This window comes from Colobus angolensis, unplaced genomic scaffold, assembly GCF_000951035.1.
Source record: "Colobus angolensis palliatus isolate OR3802 unplaced genomic scaffold, Cang.pa_1.0 Scaffold14, whole genome shotgun sequence".
In the NCBI taxonomy this organism is placed as follows: Eukaryota; Metazoa; Chordata; class Mammalia; order Primates; family Cercopithecidae; genus Colobus; species Colobus angolensis.
In genome coordinates this window covers 9,558,807-9,582,908 of record NW_012114488.1, presented here as the reverse complement: position 1 = coordinate 9,582,908, position 24,102 = coordinate 9,558,807, and the positions used below count along the sequence as shown (strand labels likewise).

Here is a 24,102-nt window from a genome sequence, read left to right as displayed (position 1 = left end):
TTTCTATCTCTTGACTTCTGTATCTCTTCATTCAATCATTTCCTCTAAAATAAAATAAAACTAAAATAAATTATTTAATTCTAGTCAATTAAATTAAATTCTATAAATATTGAGAGAAAGCAAAATATCATGGAAAGAGCATGAGTTGAAAACCAAATAGACTTGGGTGGTTCATCTCAGCTGCTAGCTGTGTGTCTGTGGGCATACTACCTAGCTTATTGGAACACTGTCTTATCTGTTAAATGGAGTTGTTTAAAAATAACTCAACAAGCTCAGATCATGGAGAAAATGAAATTAGGTTGTATATTCAAAACAACTAATAATAGTTAATATTTTTATTGTGTTACGATTGAGATTTTGAATACAATCTACTATCTAGCTACACATATTCACATCTACAGAGATTTTTTTTTTTTTTTTGAGACGGAGTCTCGCTCTGTCACCCAGGCTGGAGTGCTGTGGCCGGATCTCAGCTCACTGCAAGCTCCGCCTCCCGGGTTCACGCCATTCTCCTGCCTCAGCCTCCCGGGTAGCTGGGACTACAGGCGCCGCCACCTCGCCCGGCTAGTTTTTTGTATTTTTTAGTAGAGACGGGGTTTCACCGTGTTAGCCAGGATGGTCTCGATCTCCTGACCTCGTGATCCGCCCGTCTCAGCCTCCCAAAGTGCTGGGATTACAGGCTTGAGCCACCGCGCCCGGCCATCTACAGAGATTTTTATCCTAATTTACAAACAGAAAACTGAGGCAGAGAGACATTAGCTAACTTGCTGTGGTTAACATAACTAGTAAGTGGATTTGAAACCATGTAATGTGGGTCTAAAGTCTATGCTTTTAACCACTACACACAACCTGGTAAATCCTTGTTGAAATAAGAAAGCAATTTCAGTAAGTTGTACTGTACCAGAAAAATGTGGAATTCATCTCTTTTTCCCAACATGCTACTGTCTTTTCAACAATCTATAAAACATTAAAAAAAACTAATAGGCCATTGAGAACCTTATTTGTTCTCGACTACCTAAACTATCCTGATCTTTATGGGAACAGGATAGATGACTTTCAATATTAATGAAAGCATTAATATAACTGAGTGCAGACTGAAAGACTATCTCGATGATTAAAGACACATTTTCAATTTTTTTTTTTTTTTTGAGATGGAGTCTCATTCTTGTGGCCCAGGCTGCAGTGCAGTGGCACGATCTTGGCTCACAGGAACCTCCATCTCCCAGGTTTCAAGTGATTCTCCTGCCTCAGCCTCCTGAGTAGTTGGGATTACAGGCACGTGCCACCACATCCAGCTAATTTTTTGTATTTTTAGTAGAGACAGGGTTTCACCATGATGGTCAGGCTGGTCTCGAACTCCTGACCTCATGAACCACCCACCTCAGTCTCCCAAAGTGCTGGGATTACAAGCATGAGCCACCATGCCCGGCCTTAAATTTTTAAATTTAAGAAAAAGTGACATTCCAAGAATAAGCAAGTGGAAAGCCAGAAAGCATTTCCCCTATCCTATCCTGAGTTTATTCTCATAAGAATCTAGTTATTTAAAAACTAAGTTCCTGGAACATATTTGTGATTAATTTTATGTGTCAACTTGACTGGGCCATAGAGTGCCCAGATACTTGCTGAAACATTATCATGGGTGTATGTGTGAGGTGTCTGGGGATGAGATTAACATTTAAATGGATAGCCTGAGTAAAGCAAATTGACCTCCCTAACATTTGAGTGAGTCTTATTCAAACAGTTGGAGGCCTGAATAAAACAAAAAGACTGATGATCTTCCCTGAGTAAGAAAGAATCTCTCCTGCCTTCTGGTCTTTCGACTAGGTCATCAGCTTGTTTCTTGTCTTCAGACTCAGATTGAAACATTGACTCTTTCTGAATTTCAAGCCTGCTATCCTTTGGACAGGAACCAAGCCATCAGTTCTCCTGGGTCTCCCGCTTGCTGGCTCATCCTGTAGACTTGCCAGCCTCAATGATCTTGTGAGTCAGTTTCTTTTATGAATCTCCTTATATACATACACCCATACACATACATATATCGTATTGGTTCTGTTTCTTTGGTAAACCCTAATACAATATTTATATTGCTTTGTTTTTGTTTTTAGACATGGTCTCACTCTGTCTCCCAGGTGGGAGTACACTGGCAAGATCATGGCTCACTGTAGCCTCAACCTCCCAGGCTCAAGTGATCCTTCCACCTCAGCCTCCTGAGTAGCTGGGACTACTCCATCCCAGGCCACGCCATCACGCTTGGCTTATTTTTGTATTTTTTGTAGAGCAGGGTTTTGCCATGTTACCCAGGCTGGTTTCGAACTCCTGAGCTCAAGCAATCCGCCCCCTCAGCCTCTCAAAGTGTTGGGATTACAGGTGTAAGCCACTGCGCCTGGCCAATATTTATATTTCTCAAATGCATCCTCTTTTTTTCCGTGCTCACTTGTGCAATCTTAGTTGATGTCCTTAATTCTTCCCTGGACTATTGGAATAATTTCCTTGTTCCAGTGTCAGTACATCCAATTCATTCGTCCCCTCCTTACTTCAGGAGTGCTCTTTCTAAATACAAATAGGCTAATGACAAACTGCTTTTAAACTTGTTTAGCACACTATTTCACATCTTCAGGATGAAAGTCAAATTCATTAGATTGGTGGATAAAGTCCTTCCCAATCCAGTCATTTCTTCATCTCCAGCCACATCACACTACCTGCCACTTCTTGCCAGAGAAATCTGCCTTAGCCTCTTGGTCTTGCACTTTTGTATGTTTGGTTACTTCTGCCTGGAATGCCTCTTTCTTCTTCAATCAGGAAACTTTCATAACAGGTGTGTGTCTGACATTGTCACCTCCTTAGCACACACCTTGGATTTACCTCCCTGAACTCCAAGGGTGAAGCAGTTGGAGGTCTTTTTCTATTCATTGCTTTCAATTGAGCATACTCTCAGGGTGTGTTAATTCCTTGGCACTTTAGGTCTTCCCAAAATGCAGGCAAAGCAGGCTCTGGTGGACAAAGAAAGCTGATATGCAAATAACTTCAGGTGCTAGCAGTTAGAAGTTGGCCCAATGTGCAGAACGTTCTGTTCAGGGGCATATGGGCTTGGCCTAACAGATCTGTTATAGCCCTAATATTATGCTGTTGTTGGTTTTTCAGTCAATGTACAAAGCTGGAAAGACATACAGCTGACCCTGAACAACAGGGGTCTGAACCAGTGTGGGTCCACTTGTATGCAAATTTTTTTCAATATATACAGTTGGCTCTCCATATCAGTGGGTTCCACAACTGAAACCAAGAGTAGGTGGAAAATACAGTATTCTTGGGATGCCAATGGTCATATCCACAGGTTCCACAGGGCCAACTGTGGGACTTGAGTATGTGTGGATTTTGGTGTACATGAGAGGTCCTGGAACGAATCTCCCATGGATATCAAGGGATGTCTGTAATTTTACTTACAAAAAGAATGCAAATTCTTGACAGACTAAAAATAACAATGAAACTAACAAAATTAGGAGGGGAAGAAAAGACAAGAGAAAGTAAGAATGCACCAATTCCTCACCTCTCCTAGTAGGCAGCCAATACACAGTGTGTAAAATTTATAAATAATGATTTAGGTAAACAACCTAAAGTCATGAAAGCTTCTAGCAAAACTAAAATACAATTTTTTAAATTAGGAGCTAAGAATAAGTTTTTGTCCCTTTGAAGGATTTTCAGCTGGTGAATCAAGATGTATATGTGCGGTATTTGAGGTTATAATGAAAAGAACCAGAAGAACTAAAACCAGAAATTGTTCATTGCAGTTGGGTCTAGGATATGGTAACAGATAAGGTAGGTGGGTAGGTAGGAAGGGTAGGCGGGAGACTCTTACTTTTCTTTTAATATGTTCCCCCCTTTTGTTTGGATTTTTAACCTTTATTATGCATTATTTCCGTAACAAACAAATGGAAATAAAGTGTAGCTTAATTACAAAAAGTAACTTTTAGAACACCCTTAACAAATACTTTGCAGAAGTCAAATCAAATGAGGTAGGATCTATACAGTATGTATGAACATCAAAAAATGATCAGGACTTCTTTAGTAAACTACAAGACAATAGGCACAGGATCCAATAACAATCCAAATTGTTATATATGCACACATTATATATGTGTGCGTATATAACAATATTCTATGTACAGCTGACCCTTAAGCAACATGGGGTTAGGGGCATAGACCCTCACAGTCGAAATTCCACTCCCCAAAACTGTACTAACAGCCTACTGTTGATCGGAAGTCTTACCAACAACATAAACAACTAACACTTTTTTTTTTTGAGATGGAGTCTTGCTCTGTCACCCAGGTAGGAGTGCAGTGGTGCAATCTCGGCTTACTGCAACCTCCGCCTCCTGGGTTCAAGGGATTCTCCTGAGTCAGCCTCCCGAGTAGCTGCGATTACAGGCACGCACCATCACATCTGGCTAATTTTTATATTTTTAATAGAGATAGGGTTTCGCCATGTTGGCCAGGCTGGTCTCAAACCCCTGGTCTCAAGTGATCTGCCTGCTTCAGCCTCCAAAAGTGCTGGGATTACAGACGTGAGACACCACACCTGGCAATTTTGTATGTTACATGTATTATATACTGTATTCTTATAATAAAGTAAGCTAAAGAAAACGTTTTAAGGAAATCATGAGGAGAAAATATATTTACTATTCATTAAGTGTAAGTGAATCATCATAAATATCTCCCTCCTCATAATTTTCACCTTGAATAGGCTGAGAAGGAGCAGGGGTTGGCCTTGCTGTCTCAGGGGTGGCAGAAGTAGAAGAGGTGGAAGAGGAGGCAGGAGAGGCAGGCACAATAAGTGTAACCTGATGGAGATAACATCATAATTTGTCTGACTTTTTTGCTTTTCCATTTCTCTAAACATGTTTCCATTTAGCAACAATCTTTCTTCCACCACTTGCTTTAGATTCAGCGCCTGTTTCAAAGAAAAGTCCGTGTTATAAGAGAAGTCAAAAGCCATATTGAATAAGAGGAACCCTTCTTCCAGATTGTCTAATGTCAATTTGTTTTCTGGCACTGCATCTTCTTCCTCATAATCTGGCACTGGGTTCAGAAGGAGTAATCTCCATCAAGTGGTCTTCTGTTAATTCCTCTGGTATGGTGTCTCTTAGCTCTTGAATTTCTCCAAGATTTGTATCTTGAAACCTTTTTTGCTACATCCACATGATTTCATTGATTAGCTCTGTCGTAAATCCTGTGAAGTGATGCACAACATCTGTAGTTTCCTCCAGCAGGAATTTGTTTGGGCTTGATGGCTTTTCATGGCTTTTTCTGAAACAACAATGGCATCTTCAATGGTGTAATCCTTCCATAGGTTCATGATATTCTCTCAATTGGGGTTCTCTTCCACAGAGTGCTATGTGTAATGATCCTTAAAGTCCTTATGACTCCCTTATCTATAGAGGTTGAATTAGAGATGTTGTATTTAGGGGCAAGTAGACCATTTCAACGTGTTTGTATTGAACTCATATGGTTCTGGATGGCCAGGGGCATTGTCCAATATCAAAAGAACATTAAAGGCAATCCCTTACTGGCAAGGTAGTTCCCGACATTAGAAACAAAGCATTTATATAACTGATCCAGAAAAAGAGTTGCTGCTCAGCCATCTTGCTGTACAACCAAAAGAGTGGCAGGCAGTGTTTCTTTTCCCTTCACGGCTCAATTTTATAGATAAGGGCAGTCCTCATCATAAATCTGGCTGCATTTGCACAAAACAGTACAGCTAGCCCATGCCCTCCTGCCTTGGATCCTTATGTTTGCTTCTCTTCCTAATGTCCTCTGTGGCACTATTTTCCCCCAGAATAGGTCACTTTTGTTTGCCTTAAAAACCTGTTCAGGCAGATATCTTTTCTCCTCAGTGATTTTCTCTATTTTTAAAATTTTCATTTATTTATTTATTTCTTTATTGAGAGAGAGCCTCATTCTGTTTCCCAGGCTGGAATGCAGTGGTGCAATCTCACTGTAACCTCTGCCTCCCGGGTTCAAGCAATTCTCATGCTTTAGCCTCCTCAGTAGCTGGGATTACAGATGTGCATCAGCACACCCGGCTAAGTTTTGTAGTTTTAGAAGAGATAGGGTTTTGTCATGTTGGCCAGGCTGGTCTTGAACTCCTGGCTTCAAGCAATCCACCCTCCTCAGCCTTCCAAAGTGCTGGGATTACAGGCGTGAGCCACCAAGCTTGGCCTTTTGTCCTCAATGATTTTCTTAATAGTGTCTGGGAACTCGTCGGCTGCATCTGGGTCAGCAGAAGCTGCTTCTCCTGTTATCTTGACATTTTTTGAAAGCCAAACCACTTAAAAAGTTATCATACCATCCTTCATCTTCTTTTTGCTTTGTCAGATAATGACTTCACCACTTCTTGAATATTAGAATATATAGGGATGCCTTTCTCATAGCAATCCTGCATCCACAAAAAGTTACATTTGCAATATGAAATAAAAAGGTATTTCCCAAAAAGTGCAAGGTTTTCATGCCTGTTGGTGTAGCTGCAATGATGGCTTCATAAACTTCCTTTGGTTTTTATACAACAGTCCTTCTACTGGGTTCATTTATCTTAAACAGCAGGCGACCTTAGCTGCAGACCTCAATCTACAATACATAGCAAACAATTCAACTTTTTCTGTAATGTCATTAACTTTTCTTTGATTCTTGGGAGCATTTCTAGCATCACTAATGGCACTTCATGAGGGTCCCATGGTGTTACTCAAGGTTTACAGTACTGCACTAACCACAGTGAGAAATATGTGAGAACCTCAAGAGCTTACCTTTTACTGTGATATGTAATGTACTGGAGAGATCAACTGCTCACTCAGAGATGATTATGTTACTTGGAATTTTTACCCAATACCAGCAACACTGATGCTCACTGGAATAGCAACAGGAAGTGGCTACAAAATCATTACAGTAGTACACTATGTACTACAGTGAATTTGATGCAGTTATGATTTAATATTGCATCTTTACAACTGTTTACACTTCTCTTGAACCTAATGGGTGCCATGTAACTGTTTGTATGTGCAAGTTTTGACAAATTTAACTTTTTATAACAGGCTTGTATATATTTTATGGTAGTAAATAATAAAATAGCCTCGTATCTACACATACTTTATGCATTCATGACATATCTAGCTTTTTCTTTTCTTTTTTCCTGTATTTCTTGGCTAAGAGATTCATCTGTGAGGTTTTTCACAAAATTGTTGCCTTCACCAAAAATTTTCCATTTACTGAAAAAAATCCACATATAAGTGTACCCAAGCAGTTCAAACTAATGTTGTTCAAGTCAACTGTATAAAAGGTATTAATATGTCTGGAAAGAGATATCTTTCCAATTTAACAGACACTACCAGTGAGAAGAGTTGGGCTAGGCAGGAAACTTCAAATTTTTACTGTATATATTCTATTTGTATCTCAAATTATAACCTGTAGATTATGTTTATTAGAAGAAAATGCGGATTCCTGAAACTTCCTGCAGACCCCGTAAGTGACAATCTCAGGGGGATGGAGTTCCAGAATCTGCTTTTTTTTTTCATGGATGTTTCCTTCTTATTCCTGTGTATATTTGAGTTTCAGTAGCACTGCTCATCAGTTGTTTGGGGTTCTCTCTCCTTCACCAACATGTTCTTGCAAAACTAACCAAACACACACAAAGCGCAAACAGTACAACAGTGCACTGCACCTTCACGACCCTTACCTCTTTCAGCCTCTTCCTACCTCTTCCACATGCAATACATGTGTACATACCCACAGACGGAAACACAGAGATGTGTTTGGAAGCCAGTGTGGATGCCCTGTGATCTGTGTGTACATGTGACACGTGCATACACACGCACATACAGGAACACAGAGAAGTGTTTGGAAGCCAGTGTGGATGCCCTGTGATCTGTGCGTACACATTTGATACCTGTGTACACACCCACAGACAGAAATACAGAGACGTGTTTGGAAGCCAGTGTGGAATCCCTGTGATCTGTGCATACACGTGTGACACAGGCATGCACACCCACATACTGTGTACACGTGACATGGGCATACACACCTAAGACAGGAACACAGAGACATATTTGGAAGCCAGTGTGGACACCCCATGATCTGTGTGTACACGTGACACGTGTGCACACCTACAGACAGGAATATGGAAACACATTTGGAAGCCAGTGTGGACACCCTGTGATTGGTGCGTACACATGTGACACGTGTGTGCACATCCATGGACAGGATGAGAGACACATTTGGAAGCCAGTGTGAATGCCCATACACGTGTGATACATGCATGCACACCCACAGACAGGAACATGGAGACACTTTTGGAAGCCAGTGCGGACGCCCTGTGATCTGTGCCCACACTCGTGAGACAAGCATACACACCCACTGACAAGAACACAGAGACACGTTTGGAAGCTAGTGTGGATGCCCTGTAATGTGTGTACACACGTGACACGTGCATGCACACCCACAGACAGGAACACAGAAACACATTTGGAAGCCAGTGTGGATGCCCTGTGATCTGTGCGTACACATGTGACACGTGCGTGCACACCCACAGACAGGAACACAGACACATTTGGAAGCCAGTGTGGACGCCTGTGATCTATGCATACACGTGACACATGTGTACACACCCACAGACAGGAACACACACATTTGGAAGCCAGTGTGGATGCCCTGTGATCTGTGCGTACACGTGACACGTGTGTGCACACCCACAGACAGGAACACGGAGACACTTTTGGAAGCCAGTGTGGACGCCCTGTGATCTGTGTGTACACGTGACACGAGCATACACACCCACAGACAGAAACACAGAGACGCATTTGGAAGCCAGTGTGGACATCCTGTGGTCTGTGCACACCCACATACCGGAACACACAGAGGCGTTTGGAAGGTAGCATGGGCAGACAGGCCCTATCCCAAAGCGGCCGGCAGACGTCTCCCAAGAATGGTTCTTTTTTTTTTTTTTTTTTTTGAGACGGAGTCTTGCTCTGTCGCCCGGGCTGGAGTGCAGTGGCCAGATCTCAGCTCACTGCAACCTCCGCCTCCCGGGTTTACGCCATTCTCCTGCCTCAGCCTCCCGAGTAGCTGGGACTACAGGAGCCCGCCACCTCGCCCGGCTAGTTTTTTGTATTTTTTAGTAGAGACGGGGTTTCACAGTGTTAGCCAGGATGGTCTCGATCTCCTGACCTCGTGATCCGCCCGTCTCGGCCTCCCAAAGTGCTGGGATTACAGGTTTGAGCCACCGCGCCCGGCCAGAATGGTTCTTGGACACAGCTCTGTGAAAGGAAAATACAACTCGGCACCGCAACTGACTCAGCCAAAGGAGAAAAACCTAAGCTGAAAGCTGAGTCTTGCCCGAAGGAGCCTTTCCTTTGGCGCCTGAGCCGAGGGCTTCGGGGAGAGGGTTGCGCATCGCAGCGCGGCCAGCTCTCTTCCGGTGGCTTCCCCAAGGCGGGGGCTCCCGCTGCTCCTTTCCGCCGCCTTCCCCTCCCGCCCATCCTGAGGCGTTAAAGCCCTCGGGAGAGGCGCGGCCACCGCCCGTTTCTGATTCCCGTTTCCTTCCTCCGGGCGCGTCCTTCACCGTGGCCAAATCAGCCTCTCAATTGCTGGAGCCCGGCCTCGGGCACTTCTCGGCTTAGGCTGCCATACAGTGGCGCACCCCGAAACCGACAGCTCCGCTGACCTTGCGCACCTGCACTCTCCAAGGCAGGACTCGGTCCGGGGAGCTGGTTTTGCCAAGGCGAGGGACGCGGGGCAGTCCAGGCGGCCGGATGGATACCAGGAGAGCGCGTAGTCTCCGGCGGGACGGGGCTTCCAGCGCCCGGAAGGGGTCCAGGACTCTCCGGGGGCGCCCGGAAGTCGGCGGAGGGCCGCGAGGCAGGAGGGAGTGGAAATTGCTGCCCCAGCTCGGGCAGCGCGGAGCCCACCCAACGCCCTCCTCGGCGCTCGGCTCTTCCCGGGGCCGTCCCGCCCCTGCACCAGGGCCTAGTGCCTTTCCGGTTAGCCTCGGAGACCCTGGCCGAGCAGTGTCCGTTCGCCTGGCTGGGGGGCCTCAGGACATTATTTCTGGGTGACAACCTGCAGGGCCTTCCGCCCCTCGGGACCTCTCGGGAGTCCCTTCCCCGACGCCCGCGGGGCTGCAGGGGCCGCAGGTTCGGTCTCGGGGCCTCCTTTCCGCAGTCCGCCCCGCTCTAGGCTAGTATGCTTTAATTACGTCAGTAATATGACTCCGGCGATCCTGTGCGGCTAGGGAATGCGGCCGTAGGCGGCGGAGTCCAGGCGGGGGCTCTCCACGCGCGAGGCCGCCTCCTACTTACCGCTCGCCGGGTTCAAACCTCGCGCCTCAGGCGACGGCGGCCAACGGGTTCGCCGCTGAAGGCCCCGCTGACGCCCCGCCCCCCACGCCTCGACGCCCCGCCCCTTGCGTGCCCACCCGCGCCCCGCAGCCCCGCCCCAGCGCCTACCCCTAGCTTCGCGGTTCAGTGGTCTGGCGCTCACCAAGGCCGGGTGCCCCCAGTCAACCCCGAGGTCTTCATGCCCCCTCTCCCGTCGCCAGGGGGCGGGGATAGCGCGCTGGGCGTCGGGGCGGGGCCTTGGCTGCGTCGGCTGCGTAGCGCGCGCGCCGATCGGACAGTGCTGCAGCCGTTGGCCGTTAGCGTGGCTTGGGCGGTTGTCTTGGAGAAGTAAGATGGCGGCGACGGCGGCCGCCGTGGTGGCCGAGGAGGACACGGAGCTGCGGGACCTTCTGGTGCAGACGCTGGAGAACAGCGGGGTCCTGAACCGCATCAAGGTGAGGCCGGAGGCTGGGGCCGGGTCTGGCGGATCTGCAGGGCCTGCGTGGACAGCGGTCGTCACAACAGTCGCGGCAAGGAGGCCGCCTCCCTGGCGAGGGACCGGGGCCGGGGGGCATTGGGGGCGCGCCCCGGCAGGTCCTCTGTCCTGCCAGCCCCACAGAGGAGGTCGGCTCGTTCGTTCGTTCGTGTGGTCCCGGAGGGCACCGCGGACTGTGGGCGCCTGGTCCGTCCCCTGCTGCGTTCCGTGGGGGCGGGACCGTGGGGCCTGAGGGCCACACGGGCGGCCAGCAACTCGGCCCTGGAGCGTGGCCCCAGCGTCTCTTCCTCAGATTCGGGCATGATCCGCGGCGGGAAAGCAGCGCGTCCAGCCGAAGCGTGGGGGTCACAGAGCTTGTGTGACTGAGAACGTTTTGGAAGGCGTTTCTGGCCTTTGCACCTGCCCGCCCAGCTCGTTGGCTTGCTCGTGTTTGTTGCTGGCTAAATGTGAGCTTGTTGTGAAAATTGTCTTGAAATGGTAATTTCTTGTTTCTTAACTTTTTTTTTTAAGGCTGAACTCCGAGCAGCTGTGTTTTTAGCCCTAGAGGAGCAAGAAAAAGTAGAGGTATGAAGTTTCCAGATTTTAACGTGGCTGTATTCGTTAATACTTAATGTCTCGTTCATTAAAAACCGTCTTAAAAATAGTTTATAGTAATGTATAGCTAGGGATAATTTTGAACTGTTAAGGATTATATTATATTGAGAGAGAGCCAAAATTATTCTTTTTTCGTATAGCTTTTGAATTTGGGGGTAATCTTAAAGTTAAGGTACCACAGTAACTCTGATACCAATGCTAAATCTGAAACAAAAGTTCATAGGAGTTTCTTGAAGAAATGGTTCCATTATCAATGTGTTAAGTGCAGGTTCACTCAGATCTTTTAATAAGCTAATATGTTATTAATTCCTATGAAACGGGGTATGTAGTATGCAGCTTTTCCCAAAATTATCTGACCACTCAATTATTTTGACAATGAAAAAGACAGTGATTATTTTAAAAGTGCAACCACTTCTCTATGTTTACGTGGGTAATTTAACTTTTTCTGAGTCCCACCAACCATCCTGAGTAAATATTCTGGAATTTGTCAACAAGAATAGAACCATCATCAAAGTCTTAAACTCTTGCTTTATGACATATCAGTCTCCTGTCCTCTCACTTCGTTAGACCTGTATACCTAATCTCGAATTTCATCAAAATCTTCAGTTATTTGCCCTTTCCATGTCTGTGCAGGCATCAGTCTTCTCTTGGTGGCGTTTTGTTCTGGATCATATGGGTCTGGACCCCTAATTACCTTGCCTTACAGTCATACGGGGTCTGGAAGAAATCTCAATGATCATTTAACCCAGCAAACTAACTGTCTTCCCATTTTACACATATGTGCTCCTGGAGAAGAGTCATTCAACCATGTGGATTGCTGATGTTGCAAATTGGCAGGTACCAACCTGGTTAGGTCCTGAGCAGGCCCAGCAGCTCTCTTCTTCACCCTACCTGTGCAGTAGCCTTCTGTGTCACCCCTGCTTCCTTCTCTCTGAACACTTGGTCTTGTCGCTTCCTCCACAGGGAAGGTAGAAGCCATTAGACCCTAACTTTATGTCCTCCTCTCCTATCCCTCAATCTATTGCTCACCTGTGAAAATGCTTACCTGTGTCTATATTTATCTGTACCTCTTTACTGCTTTAGAAGAGGCTCTGTCCTGTCTAAGAATAATCATTCTGTCTTCTGTATACTTTCAAGTCTTTAATTATTTACTGTATCTTTGACTCTATCCTTTTCTGGTGGCTTTTCTTTTGAGCATGAAAACGTGTTTAAGTAACTATTAGGAGTAAACTGTTTTCCTTTACTCACATTCTGCTTTTAATACCACTGTGGTTTTTTTCCTTCACAACCTGGTTTGGTTTGCTTTGCTTTGGTTTTTTTGAGACAAGGTCTTACTCCTTTGCCTAGGCAGGAGTGCAGTGGTGCAGTCATAGCTCACTGCAGCCTCAACTCCCTGGGCTTGATTTTTCCACCTCAGCCTCTGGAGTAGCTGGAACTACAGGCGTGCACAACCACATTTTAAAAGAATATGCAAGCTTATTCCATTTATTACGTCCTGGGCTCCCCTTAGTCCCTTAAAATCTTTTTTTTTTTTTGAAACAAGAGTCTCACTCAGTCACCCAGGCTGGAGTGCAGTGGTGCGATATTGGACCTTCTGCTCCCTGGGTGGGGTTCAAGCGATTCTCCTGCCTCAGCCTCCCGAGTAGCTGGGATTACAGGCACCTGCTATCGTGTCTGGCTAATGTTTTTGGTATTTTTAGTAGAGATGGGGTTTCATCATCTTGGCCAGGCTGGTCTTGAACTCCTAACCTCGTGATCCACCCACGTCAGACTCCCAAAGTGCTGGGGTTACAGGCGTGAGCCACCGTGCCCGACCAATCCCTTAAAATCTTAAATCTACCACTACCACCCTAAGTAATTTCTTATGCTGCAGTCAAGAGAAGTCTCCTAATTGTGAGCATATTTTAGTTCCTACCTATCCTAGTTGATGATTGTGGCATTTGACATTCTTTTTTTGAGACAAAGTTTCACCCTGTCACCCAGACTGGAGTGAGTGGCATGATCATGGCTCACTGAAACCTCAGCCTCCTGCCTCAGCTTTCCAAGTCACTGGAACTACAAGCATGCACCATCACTCCCAGCTAGTTTTTTAAAAAAATTTTTTTTGTATAGATGGGGTCTCTCCTTTTACCCAGGCTGGTCTCGAACTCCTGGCTCAAGCATTCCTCCCACCTCAAACACCGAAAGTGCTGGGATTATAGGTGTAAGCCACCACGCTAGGCCTGTAATTGACATTCTTGATTCTTACTTCTTGAAAATGTCCTTGACCTTTGAGACCTTTTTCTGTTCTGTTTTTCTTTTTTTGAACACTCCTTGGTTTGTTTAGCATGATCTTTTTCCTGTACACCTGACTGCGACTTATCCACAGTTGTCATTCTGTACTCTCTCACAGACTAACCTTATTCATCCAATACCTCCAGCCCTGTAACTTTCATGCATATTTCTCTCCTGAGCTTCAGACCTGTATGTTAAACTGCCCACTATATTATGCCCTTAATGGGACCATCATTTATCTGGCAAGAAATCTAAGCGTTTCTTAAGCCTTGCTCTTCTTACTTCCTGCTCAGTCATCACCTGGCTCTGTGTCTGTCAGGTGTGTATCTGAAGTGGCCCCAAGGGAGTGCTCTGCTGCCTCCTTTGTGCTTGTTTTTTCTTTTCCAGATTGCTTTATCTCCTTCCTACGTGCCAGCCTCCCTTTCCGTGGTGTCCCTCACCATCTCCCTGAAGTCATTTTTCCACATTGCTCCTAGATTGGCTGTTTTTAGTACACATCTGATCTTGTCCCTCCATTCTCTTTAAATATTTCAGTTGACTTAATATCTTAGAATTCCCTAAACCAGCCTACCTACTACCTTTATGATCTCTCCTCTCCTTGTCTTTTATTTTAACAACTTTATTGAGGTATAATTGACCTACAATAAAGTTAAAGTATTTAATATATACAGTTTGATTTTTTAATAGTTAATTTATGCAGCTGTGAAATGATCACCACAATCAAGGTACTGCACATATCCATGACCTTCAAAAGTTTTCCTTGTGCCCCTTTTGTAACCCTCTCCCCTACCCCAAACCTTTTAAAGAATTATATAAGTGAAATCATGTAGTATGTGCTCTTTTTTTTTGGTCTGGTTTTTTCAACATAATGCATTTGAAATTCATTCATACTGTAATATGTATTAATAAATCATTTCATTAATACATTGTATAGATACGACAGTTTAGTCATTACCTGTTGACAGACATTTAGGCTGTTTCCAGTTTTTGAGTATTACAAGTAAGGCTTCTGTCAACAGTCATGTACAAGTCTTTGCTTGGGTCTGTGATTTTTCTGGAGAAAATCAGTAGGGGTGAAGTGACTAGGTCACATACTAGGAATATTTGTGACTTTTAAGAACCCAACCAAATTGCTGTCCAAACTCGTTATGCCATTTTGTATTCCCATCAGCAGTGTGTGAGGCTGCCACTGTAGCAGCAGTTAATGTGGTCTTAAGGAACCCTACCATGTGCTACCCATTGTAGCCTGTTCTCAGCAACAGTCAGAGGCTTGATGGTCTAGAAGTATTTTTTCCGTACTTATTCAAATAAATGTATAATTACAAAAATACGTTGGCCTATGGGCCACATAAGATCGTCTCACATTTCATGGATAAACTGGGAATTACAAGTGTATAATTAAATTCCTGTTCATAATAGGTATGCTATAAATGGTAGATACCTGAGATGACAAAATATCAAACTTCATATATTTGAAATAATAAACAGTTGTTGACATTTAATTTTATTTCACACAGGTATTTGAAAATATTTTCAAAAGCAGTTTATAAAACATTTAAAATTAAAAATAAATACAAATCTTCATATATGGTTTTATTATATTAACTTTGAGAAATTACTAAATAGTACAGAGTAAGTCCTGTAGTAATGATCAGTTATAGAATGGATTTTGTAATACCATAATTTTATCGATGAAAACGTTAAACTTTATATTTTGTAGTTGTTTTTAGGGTAAACACAGGACACTTACTTTTTTTTTTTTTTTTTAACAGAACAAAACTCCTTTAGTCAATGAGAGCCTGAAAAAGTTTTTAAATACCAAAGACGGTAAGATGTTCAGCTTGTTCTTGTTTATCTATCTCTGAATTTTTGAGTGTTGATACCATTTGGGAGAAATTCAGGGAGTTTTTTTAAGTCTGCAATTCTTATAGGTCCTCATTTTAAAATAGTATTTCATTGTACAACAATTGTGTTGCTATTACATATTTTCCTACTTGGGATGTTGCTTAAAGCCAGTTTTACTACAAAAAGCCAATATTAACTATTAAAAAGCGAAACACTGAAGTCTATGAGATGATTGTCTTACAGTTAGTTACAGACTGATAATCCCAGTGAAAAAATTAGGAGATTGAGATTTTCATTACTTAATCATGTTATTCAAAGAAGAAATTTGTAACTTAAAAAATTTAGAAACCTTTGTTCCATAATTTAGTGTATCTATTTCATAATGGTAATTAAAAAAATTTGGTTTTTAAAGGTTTGCTTACTTACCTTTTTCTTGATCTTTATAGGTCGTTTAGTGGCTAGTCTTGTTGCAGAATTTCTTCAGTTTTTTAACCTTGACTTTACTTTGGCTGTTTTTCAACCTGAAACTAGCACAGTAAGAATAATGATTTTTACATCTATCCTTTGAAACCTTCTTTGATACAAATGAGTTCATATTAAGCTGAAAGTTAATAGAATTTGACAACTGATAGTTTTTTACATTTAGATTATTTTTGGTAGTTGATTATCTGTTTTTCTTAAAAGCCATATGAGCTTTCAGATAGCTGGCACAAGTGTTGCTGCTTTGTGTTACTTGAAAGCTTGCTAATAAAAGTGTTACTGTAGAGTTAATTTTGGTATGATGTTAGATTGCACCTGTTAATGGAAGCTTTGAAGGTAGAGGCTCTGTAAAAGAAATAGGCATAATTTTTTAAAATAGACATTTAATTCATTACCAAGACGGTCTCTTTGAGTTTAAAGATGTTTTTAAACTCTGAAAATGTTTTCTTTACTCTTTGAAAATAACTTCTGCTATTTTTTTGTGCACTTGCATCTTTTCTAGCTGCAAGGTCTCGAAGGTCGAGAGAATTTAGCTCGAGATTTAGGTATAATTGAAGCAGAAGGTACTGTGGGTGGACCCTTATTATTAGAAGTGATCAGGCGCTGTCAACAGAAAGAAAAAGGGCCAACCACTGGGGAAGTAAGTAGAATTCTGTGTTATCTTTTTCTATTTTAATTATTGGCTACTTAGTTTAGCCATGCAGATTAGTGCATATATAGTAAATTAAGGTTTTCATACTGGAAAATATTCCTTAAAAACGAAATGAAATGCATTCAGATTGTATCAATGCAAATTTTAATGAAAATTAGGAATGTGCTGACTCTTGATTCTGTGGCATATCTCTTCTGGTTTTTGATCCTCAGGAGTGTTGGGTCATGAGCTAAACTGTCTGGAACAAATCCCAACTCCTTGTTGCCTCGCTTGATCCTCCATTCATTTCATACTGTGTATGAAGTGGGCTCTACCAGGCCCTACCTCGGTGTTCTGAGACTTCTCTGCATAAGCCAACAGAAGCACTCAACTTGCTATTATTTTTATTAAAACATCTTAGTTAAATATAAAAGGGCTGATTTATAGGATAGTTAATAAATTTTTGGACTTAAAGGCCTCTTTAAGCTTAAAACTAAGTTGTTGATTTTGCTTTAAACTGTTTAGAAACAGTTCAAACTTATACTTTTTTGATTAGTAGTACTTTTCATACTCAACCTTTTTTTAGAAATTGTGCTAATGAGATTAATGATCTAATTTTTATTTTCATACATTAATTTTACATAAAGATACTCTGTTTTATAGACATAGGTAACATCTGTAACTGTTGCAGATATTTGATTTATTGTGATCTTTTAGTCCAATTTATAGGTAAGAATGTGGAGGGCTATATAGGTTTCCTACTTATTTTCTTTGGTGAATCTCAGAGGATACTTTCTATTAGAATTTTTGAAAATTGATAAAGCTTGCTTGAGTACTAATATATATAAGGCATGGTAAATAGACTTTGTGGGTACCATAAGATAAAATATAAGAAACTTCTATGTCTCTGAAGAGTGCATAGCTATTTTAGATAAAATGTGCTCAAATAAGGAAATTAACATTTAGATAACAGTTTAAGATTATGGAGGAATTGTCATTTAACACATTATTTGCAAACATGTTATGAATAGTTTAGAGGAGGAAGCGATTGTCACATGCCAAAATTTTATTGAAGTCAATTTTAAAGTGAGAGTAGGATGTCAGTTGTGGGGTGAGGATTGGGAAGGGTGTTCCGAGAAGTTGGAACAGTGCCAGTCAAGTGTGGGAGCAGGAGAGCATAGCCAGATCCCGGGCTGGCTGGGAGTGAGGTGGCTCGCCCAGAGCACAAGTTGTCACTTCAGCTTGTGCATATAATTTCATTTCTTCATTTATCAATATTCAGCAAGCTTTTATTGTGTGCTTATTTGGTAGATACTGTGCTGGGGACTAGGCAATCAAAAACAAACTAAAGAACCCAGTCTCCTGGGGCTAGCAATCTGTAGGTCATGATGACCTCTATTGGCTCTCCCCTCTTGGCTTCTGTGCCCTTGAAGAACTCTCTTCTCTTTCTAACTGCCCTTTCATTTTCTGTTTAGTAGTTGTGCTTTGGCTCACCTCATTGCAGTGGTGTTTATGCACATTTTTGTGTCTAGATTGATCTTTCTTCCTTAACATACCACTAGCATGGACTCTGGAACCAGGTTACTTGAGTGAAACTCCAGCTCTGCTACATTCTAGCTCTGTGAGCCTGCAGTCACTCAGCCTCCATGTGCCCAGGTTCCTTATCTGCAACATGGAGATCACAGAAGTATCATGCCTGCAGGTCTGGAGGGGGTCTAAGGAAGCAAGATGTGTGAAGCTTTGAGCACAGTGCTTGGCATGGAGGACTCTGTGTGTCATTATAGTAGGCATCAGTGGATTCAATTAACTGTGAATTGAAAATATTCGGATTAGCTGAGCGCGGTGGCTCATGCCTGTAATCCCAGCACTTTGGGAGGCCGAGGTGGGCGAATTATGACATCAAGAGATGGAGACCATCCTGGCCAACATGGTGAGACCCCGTGTCTACTGAAAATAGAAAAATTAGCTGGGCGTGGTGGTGTGCGCCTGTAGTCCCAGCTACTTGGGAGGCTGAGGCAGAATTGCTTGAACCCAGGAGGTGGAGGTTGCAGTGAGCCGAGGTTGTGCCACTGCACTCCAGCCTGGCGACAGAGCGAGACTGCATCTCAAAGAAAAATGTTCGGATACAATACAACAAAAGAATGCAAATCTAGTATAAAATTATTTTTATAGCATTTACATTGTATTAGATATAAGTTATTTAGACATGATTTGAAGTACATAAGTTATATGCAAATATGTCATTTCACATAAGGGACTTGAGCATCCTTGGATTTTGGTGTCCACAATGGAGTCCTACAACCAATCCCCTGTGGATACTGAGGGACGACTGTATTAGTATTACTGTTTCTTGTTATTGTATGGATGACTGTTTAAGTTCAGTGTAGTCTTCCTAAGTCCAGCTCAGTCCTTTATCCTAGCTCCAAACTAGAATTTCCAGCTCTTCACAAAACATACCTCCCTGGATAACCCAATAGTACATTCGAATCCTGTGTGGAAAAACTTACTTTCTTCTCTTTACCGCTAAAAAAGTAAAAACATAAAGACAAAAGCAAATCCCACCTTACTCCCTGCAAATAACCCTCTTCCAGTTCTTCCTGCTCACTTCTCTGTTTTCATTGATTCTATTCCTGTGACTCCTTGGTTTCATCCCAAGGACCGGCTGTTCACATGTGCTGTAGATTCAGTTATTCTGTCAGGAAGGATTCGCTCTCCACCTTGCACCCAGTAGCTTTGGTAACAGGCTGTGGAAGAAGGAGTAATTGCTGGAGGGCTTTCTGTTCTCTGCTGGATAAGATGTGTACCTCAAAATGACACCCAGTAGCATTCCTGTGTAGTGGGTGTGATGTGAAAATGGACACAGAATCGCTGTTCTTCAGTACTCCATTCTGACTTGTGGATTTGAGGCCTCCCCTGAAGTTTGTCTGGACTTTTTTGTAGCTGTGATTCTGTCAAATAGACCCACGATAGGAATTCTGTATCCTCAAAAGGTAGTTGTTTTATTCCCCCAAGTTGCTGAACCACTAAGTTGGGCATCTCATCTCCATTTTTTGCTAGTTTTCCCTTCCTAATATCTGGGTATTTAATTTTAATAGTTTGTGTGTATGTATATAAACAAATAGATAAAATACTTAAAATAGAGACCTCAAAGATGTATGTTTTGGCTCTTCATTATTTATTAGTGTTTTCTATTACTTTGGAAGAGAACTTGTCATTTATAATGAAGTAAAAAATTAGAGCTTTTATTAGCTTTTGACTTTGGTTGTAGAAAACTAGCTATAGGTTAAGTTCACTGAACTAAATTACTGATACTTTTTTTTTTTTTTTACCACAACTGCATTTTAACCACCTCAAGAATTAGGTTGCTATGCCCCACCCGCTTTAATGTGACTTTGGTTTGATTTTATTGGATGCTCCCCAGCCGTAGGTGAGCCGAGGTTGTATTTTAGTAGAGATGGAGTTCCACCATGTTGGCCAGGCTGGTCTCGAACTCCTGACCTCAGGTGATCCACCCGCATGGTGGCGTGCACCTGTAGTCCCAGCTCCTCAGGAGGGCGAGGCAGGAGAATTGCGTGAACCTGGGAGGTGGAGGTTGTGGTGAGCCGAGATCACGCCACTGCACTCCACAGAGCAAGAGTGTCTCAAAAAATAAATAAATAAATAAATAATACAAGAAATTAGCTGGGCATGGTACTTGGGAGGCTGAGGCAAGAGAATCGCTTGAACCTGGCAGTCGGAGGTTGCAGTGAGCCAAGATCTCGCCATTGCACTCTAACCTGGGCAACAAGAATGAAACTCCGTCTCAAAAAAAAAAAAAAAAAGAGTCAGATGTGGTGGTGCCTTCCTGTAATCCCAGCTACTTGAGAGGCTGAGGTGGGAGGACCACTTGAATCTGGGAGGCAGAGATTGCAGTGAGCCGAGATCCACCACTGCATTCCAGCCTGGGTGACTGAGACCCTGTTTCAAAAAAAAAAGAAAGATTAAGAAAGAAAGAAAAAGAAATGGATAGATTAAGATGACCTTTTAAGAATCAAGAAGACTTGGTAAACTAATATTTTGGCCTGGGGCAGGGTCATAGAAGGCAATATGAGAAAAGAAAAGCTCTCAAAGGCCAGTTTAAGGATTTTAGCCTAGAAGAAGATAGTATCACCACCAGAAATAATGGGACTGAAGAGGGAGAACTGAAGTTATGAAGAGCAGCACATTTTCCTATTTAAAAAGTTACTGTCAGTTATAAAAGGATTTTTGTAACAAACAGCCAATATTTAATATGTACACAGTGTCATAGAGCTTGTTCTGGTAGTGGATGAATTGTAGGAAGTGATTTTCATTTAAGAAACATTTAAAAACCTCTTCCTTTGCGTTAACCACAGTGCTCAGAACCCTGTGGTGACAGGGCACTGGGCAGCAGACGCAGATGACTCCTGTGGAAGCTGGGCTAGAACAGGTGTGGAAGTAGAAAAGTGGAAGAATATACTACTATTTGAAGGGGTAAAGTGTTTTTAATGAAAATTGTTATTTGGTATTTTTTCTTGAGATAAAATGAAGTAGGGAAACAAATTCAAGGAGGGCAAAAAGTAGATCTTAGAGAATTATAGGATATTATTTGTCTGGAGAATAGGGAGAAGGGAAGTGAGGAAGTAAATGCTGGAATGGTAGACCTGGGACAGATTTCAGTGGAGACAGTATCCTGTTCAAAGTGAATGAATGAAATATTTTGCAGGTAATTAGAATCTAGGGATGTGTAGAAGGTTTTTGAGGGGGTAAAATTAGAGGAAAATCTAAAAAGAATGGTTACTTTAATAAAGAAGAAATAAAATACCAACATTGTATAGTGTTTCTAAATGCTAAAATTCTATTGGAGTGTAGTTGGTATATTCGTGTTTTATTTTTAAATGTATTTTAATTTTAAACTAAAACATTTTAGGGTGCACTAGATCTATCTGATGCACATCCTCCGCCAAAGTCACCAGAGGGAAAAACAAGTGCACAGACAATACCAAGTAAGGTGAGTGAGCTTGAGCTGCAGAACCCAGAAGTCATGTCTGGACTCAACTCCAGAGGGCTCTGCTCTTCTCTCTCTAGTCTTTCTTGTTACAAGTTGTATTGTTTTATAACACATGGGCTCTTTAGTTTCTTGAAGGTGCTTTTTTTCCATTAAGTATACATTAAAAGTTTTTTTTTGTTTGCTTTGTTGGTGGTGGTTTGACATTTGTATCGTAGAAAGGAATGTGCTGGTAAGTAACAGAATCAGAATATTTGGATTTATTTGGTACTTTGGACATTTTTCTCCTATTAACAAGATTTACTTACTTTTCATTTATAAATTTCTAACTTGAGAATATTAAGCTGGGAATATGTATTACAGGATATAATATTGAATGAATATTTTAGACTTCTAGATGGGTGATGAGATTCAGAATTGTAAATCATGATGGTTTTTAATATACATGGGCTGTTTTGATAGAATTTCTAAGAAAATATATGTACTTTGGTTACATTTATGTGTGTATGCATGTGTGCATCTGTTTGTGTGTTTATGAGTTGTTAAAAGTAAGACTTGATTTCAGAAGTTAAGCATAAAGAAAAAAAATGAGCTGTACACTTTGAATTTAAGATCCAGGATATGTAGGAATGGATAGAAAGATGATTGTCAGGAAATTTGTTTTCTCAAGAGTATAGCTTGAATTGGTAGTCCCGGGCGGTCTTATCAAAGGATAGGTTTGGGTCTGTCTTAGTCTGTTCAGGCTGCCAAGTACCATAGATTGGGCGGCTTACAAACAACACATTTTTCCTCACAGTTCTGGAGGCTGGAAGTCCAAGATCACGGCATCACTGTGGTTAGGTCTGGTGAGGTCCCTCTTCTAGGTTGCAGAGAGCTGCCTTCTCATTGTGTCCTCATGTGGTGGAAAGAGGGTGAGAGAGCTCTCTGGGGTCAGGGCCCTAATTGCATTCACAAAGGCTTCACCCTCATGATCTGCTCACCCCTCAAAGGCTCGACCTTCTGATACCATCACATCGAGGGTTAGGATTTCAACATAGGAGCTGGGGGTTTGTGGACTACACAAACCTGCAGTCCATGACAGGTCAGGTTTGTATTCTTTGACTTTCCCTTTGATTTTCATTCCATAAGAACAGAGTGATGCCGTGGAGTCCATTCCAAAAGATGAGGCCCCATGTGGGTTTATGGTGGATCGACCCTCAGATATAGTTGCATCTTTTTAAATAGATGAAATTCCAGAACGTAGTGATTATACTACAAGATTCTTTTCTTTTTTAAATGTCTAGGCACAGAACATTGCTGAACGATTGCTGTTATTTTTTGCTTGTTCTTTGATGTTGTTGCTCCTTTTATTTAAGTTTGGAAAACTAAAGGAATTTTATACTTTATTTCTAACCAAGGAAACAACTATTGTATTGTTTATAATTGCTCCTTCTGAGATTTCTAGTTGGTGTAGGGAAGGCCTTTTTTTAAATTTTTTTTTTCCTAAATACTCATAGGAGGCTATAACCCCAAAGACAGAATAAGGTCATGAATAAGTTTTTAAAATTTCTTTAAATTAATTGCAAATAAAACAGCCTATGTAAGTAAGCTTTACTTTTCATGAAAATACCTGGCTTTAGAAAAAGTAAAATTAATGAATATTCCAAAATACTTATCAGTACCTATAGCATTTGACTATTTGGAAGCTCTTTTTAGCAAATTATTACTATGTTTAAAGCAAATTAGCAATCCTAACCTTCTACATATAGAGTATGTCTTCTGGGTAAAATATTAAAGTCTGTTTTATGTACTCTTATTCTCTCTACATACATTTTAAGTATGTAGAGAGATCTAAGAATTAAAATGAGATCTAAGTGAATTAAAGATCTAAGAATTAAAATGAGATCTAAGAATTAAAATGAGAATCTCGGTGTTTTAGGTCAGTCAGGAAATGATGCTGTGAGTTTTTCCAGAGAAGCGGGGACTGTCGTGAGGCTGCTTTCGAGAACAGCGTTTGTCCTAACAGCTGTCTCTGCTTCTCCTGCTGCCATCCCGTTATTCTAGTTGAATCCCCATTTCTCAGTTGGCCTCATAAACCCACTTCAGAAACGCCCTAGATAGTCCTTGTGTAGGGTTGCATCTGTTCTAAGATAAACCCTTATTTTGACACGTAAAATGCAATTTCTGTAGTACTAAAGGACCTGGATTTGGGATCCAGTACTTTCCCCACCCTCTTCTTGCTAGCTACCTCCTACTGGCACCTAATCAGCCTTGAGGGCCCATGGGGAATGCTAGAAACTCTCCAAGAGTAGCGTCCACCCAGCCTTTAGGAACCAGCTTTGTGTGCTCCTGAGAAAGATCACATGAGGTCAGGACAAGTCTTCAAGGAAGTTTCCGAGGAACTCAAGTGAGACTTATTTAGTGTGCTGCTAAAATGTAGCAT

At 42.1% G+C, this 24,102-nt stretch overlaps 1 protein-coding gene across 3 annotated transcripts in view; it reads left to right on the top strand.

The window, feature by feature from the left end:
- The first annotated feature begins 10,619 nt into the window (after positions 1-10,619).
- FGFR1OP (FGFR1 oncogene partner) overlaps positions 10,620-24,102 on the top strand; it is a 42,850-nt gene continuing 29,367 nt past the window's right edge. For 2 of the 3 annotated variants that reach the window (XM_011934950.1, XM_011934949.1), the window contains exons 1-6: positions 10,620-10,810; positions 11,362-11,415; positions 15,492-15,546; positions 16,011-16,099; positions 16,547-16,684; positions 21,603-21,683. In XM_011934950.1, coding sequence (XP_011790340.1) covers positions 10,709-10,810; positions 11,362-11,415; positions 15,492-15,546; positions 16,011-16,099; positions 16,547-16,684; positions 21,603-21,683 — 519 coding nt within the window. In that variant the 5' untranslated portion in view covers positions 10,620-10,708. The remainder of the gene's footprint in view (positions 10,811-11,361; positions 11,416-15,491; positions 15,547-16,010; positions 16,100-16,546; positions 16,685-21,602; positions 21,684-24,102) is intronic. The other variant, XM_011934951.1, reaches the window with a different exon arrangement.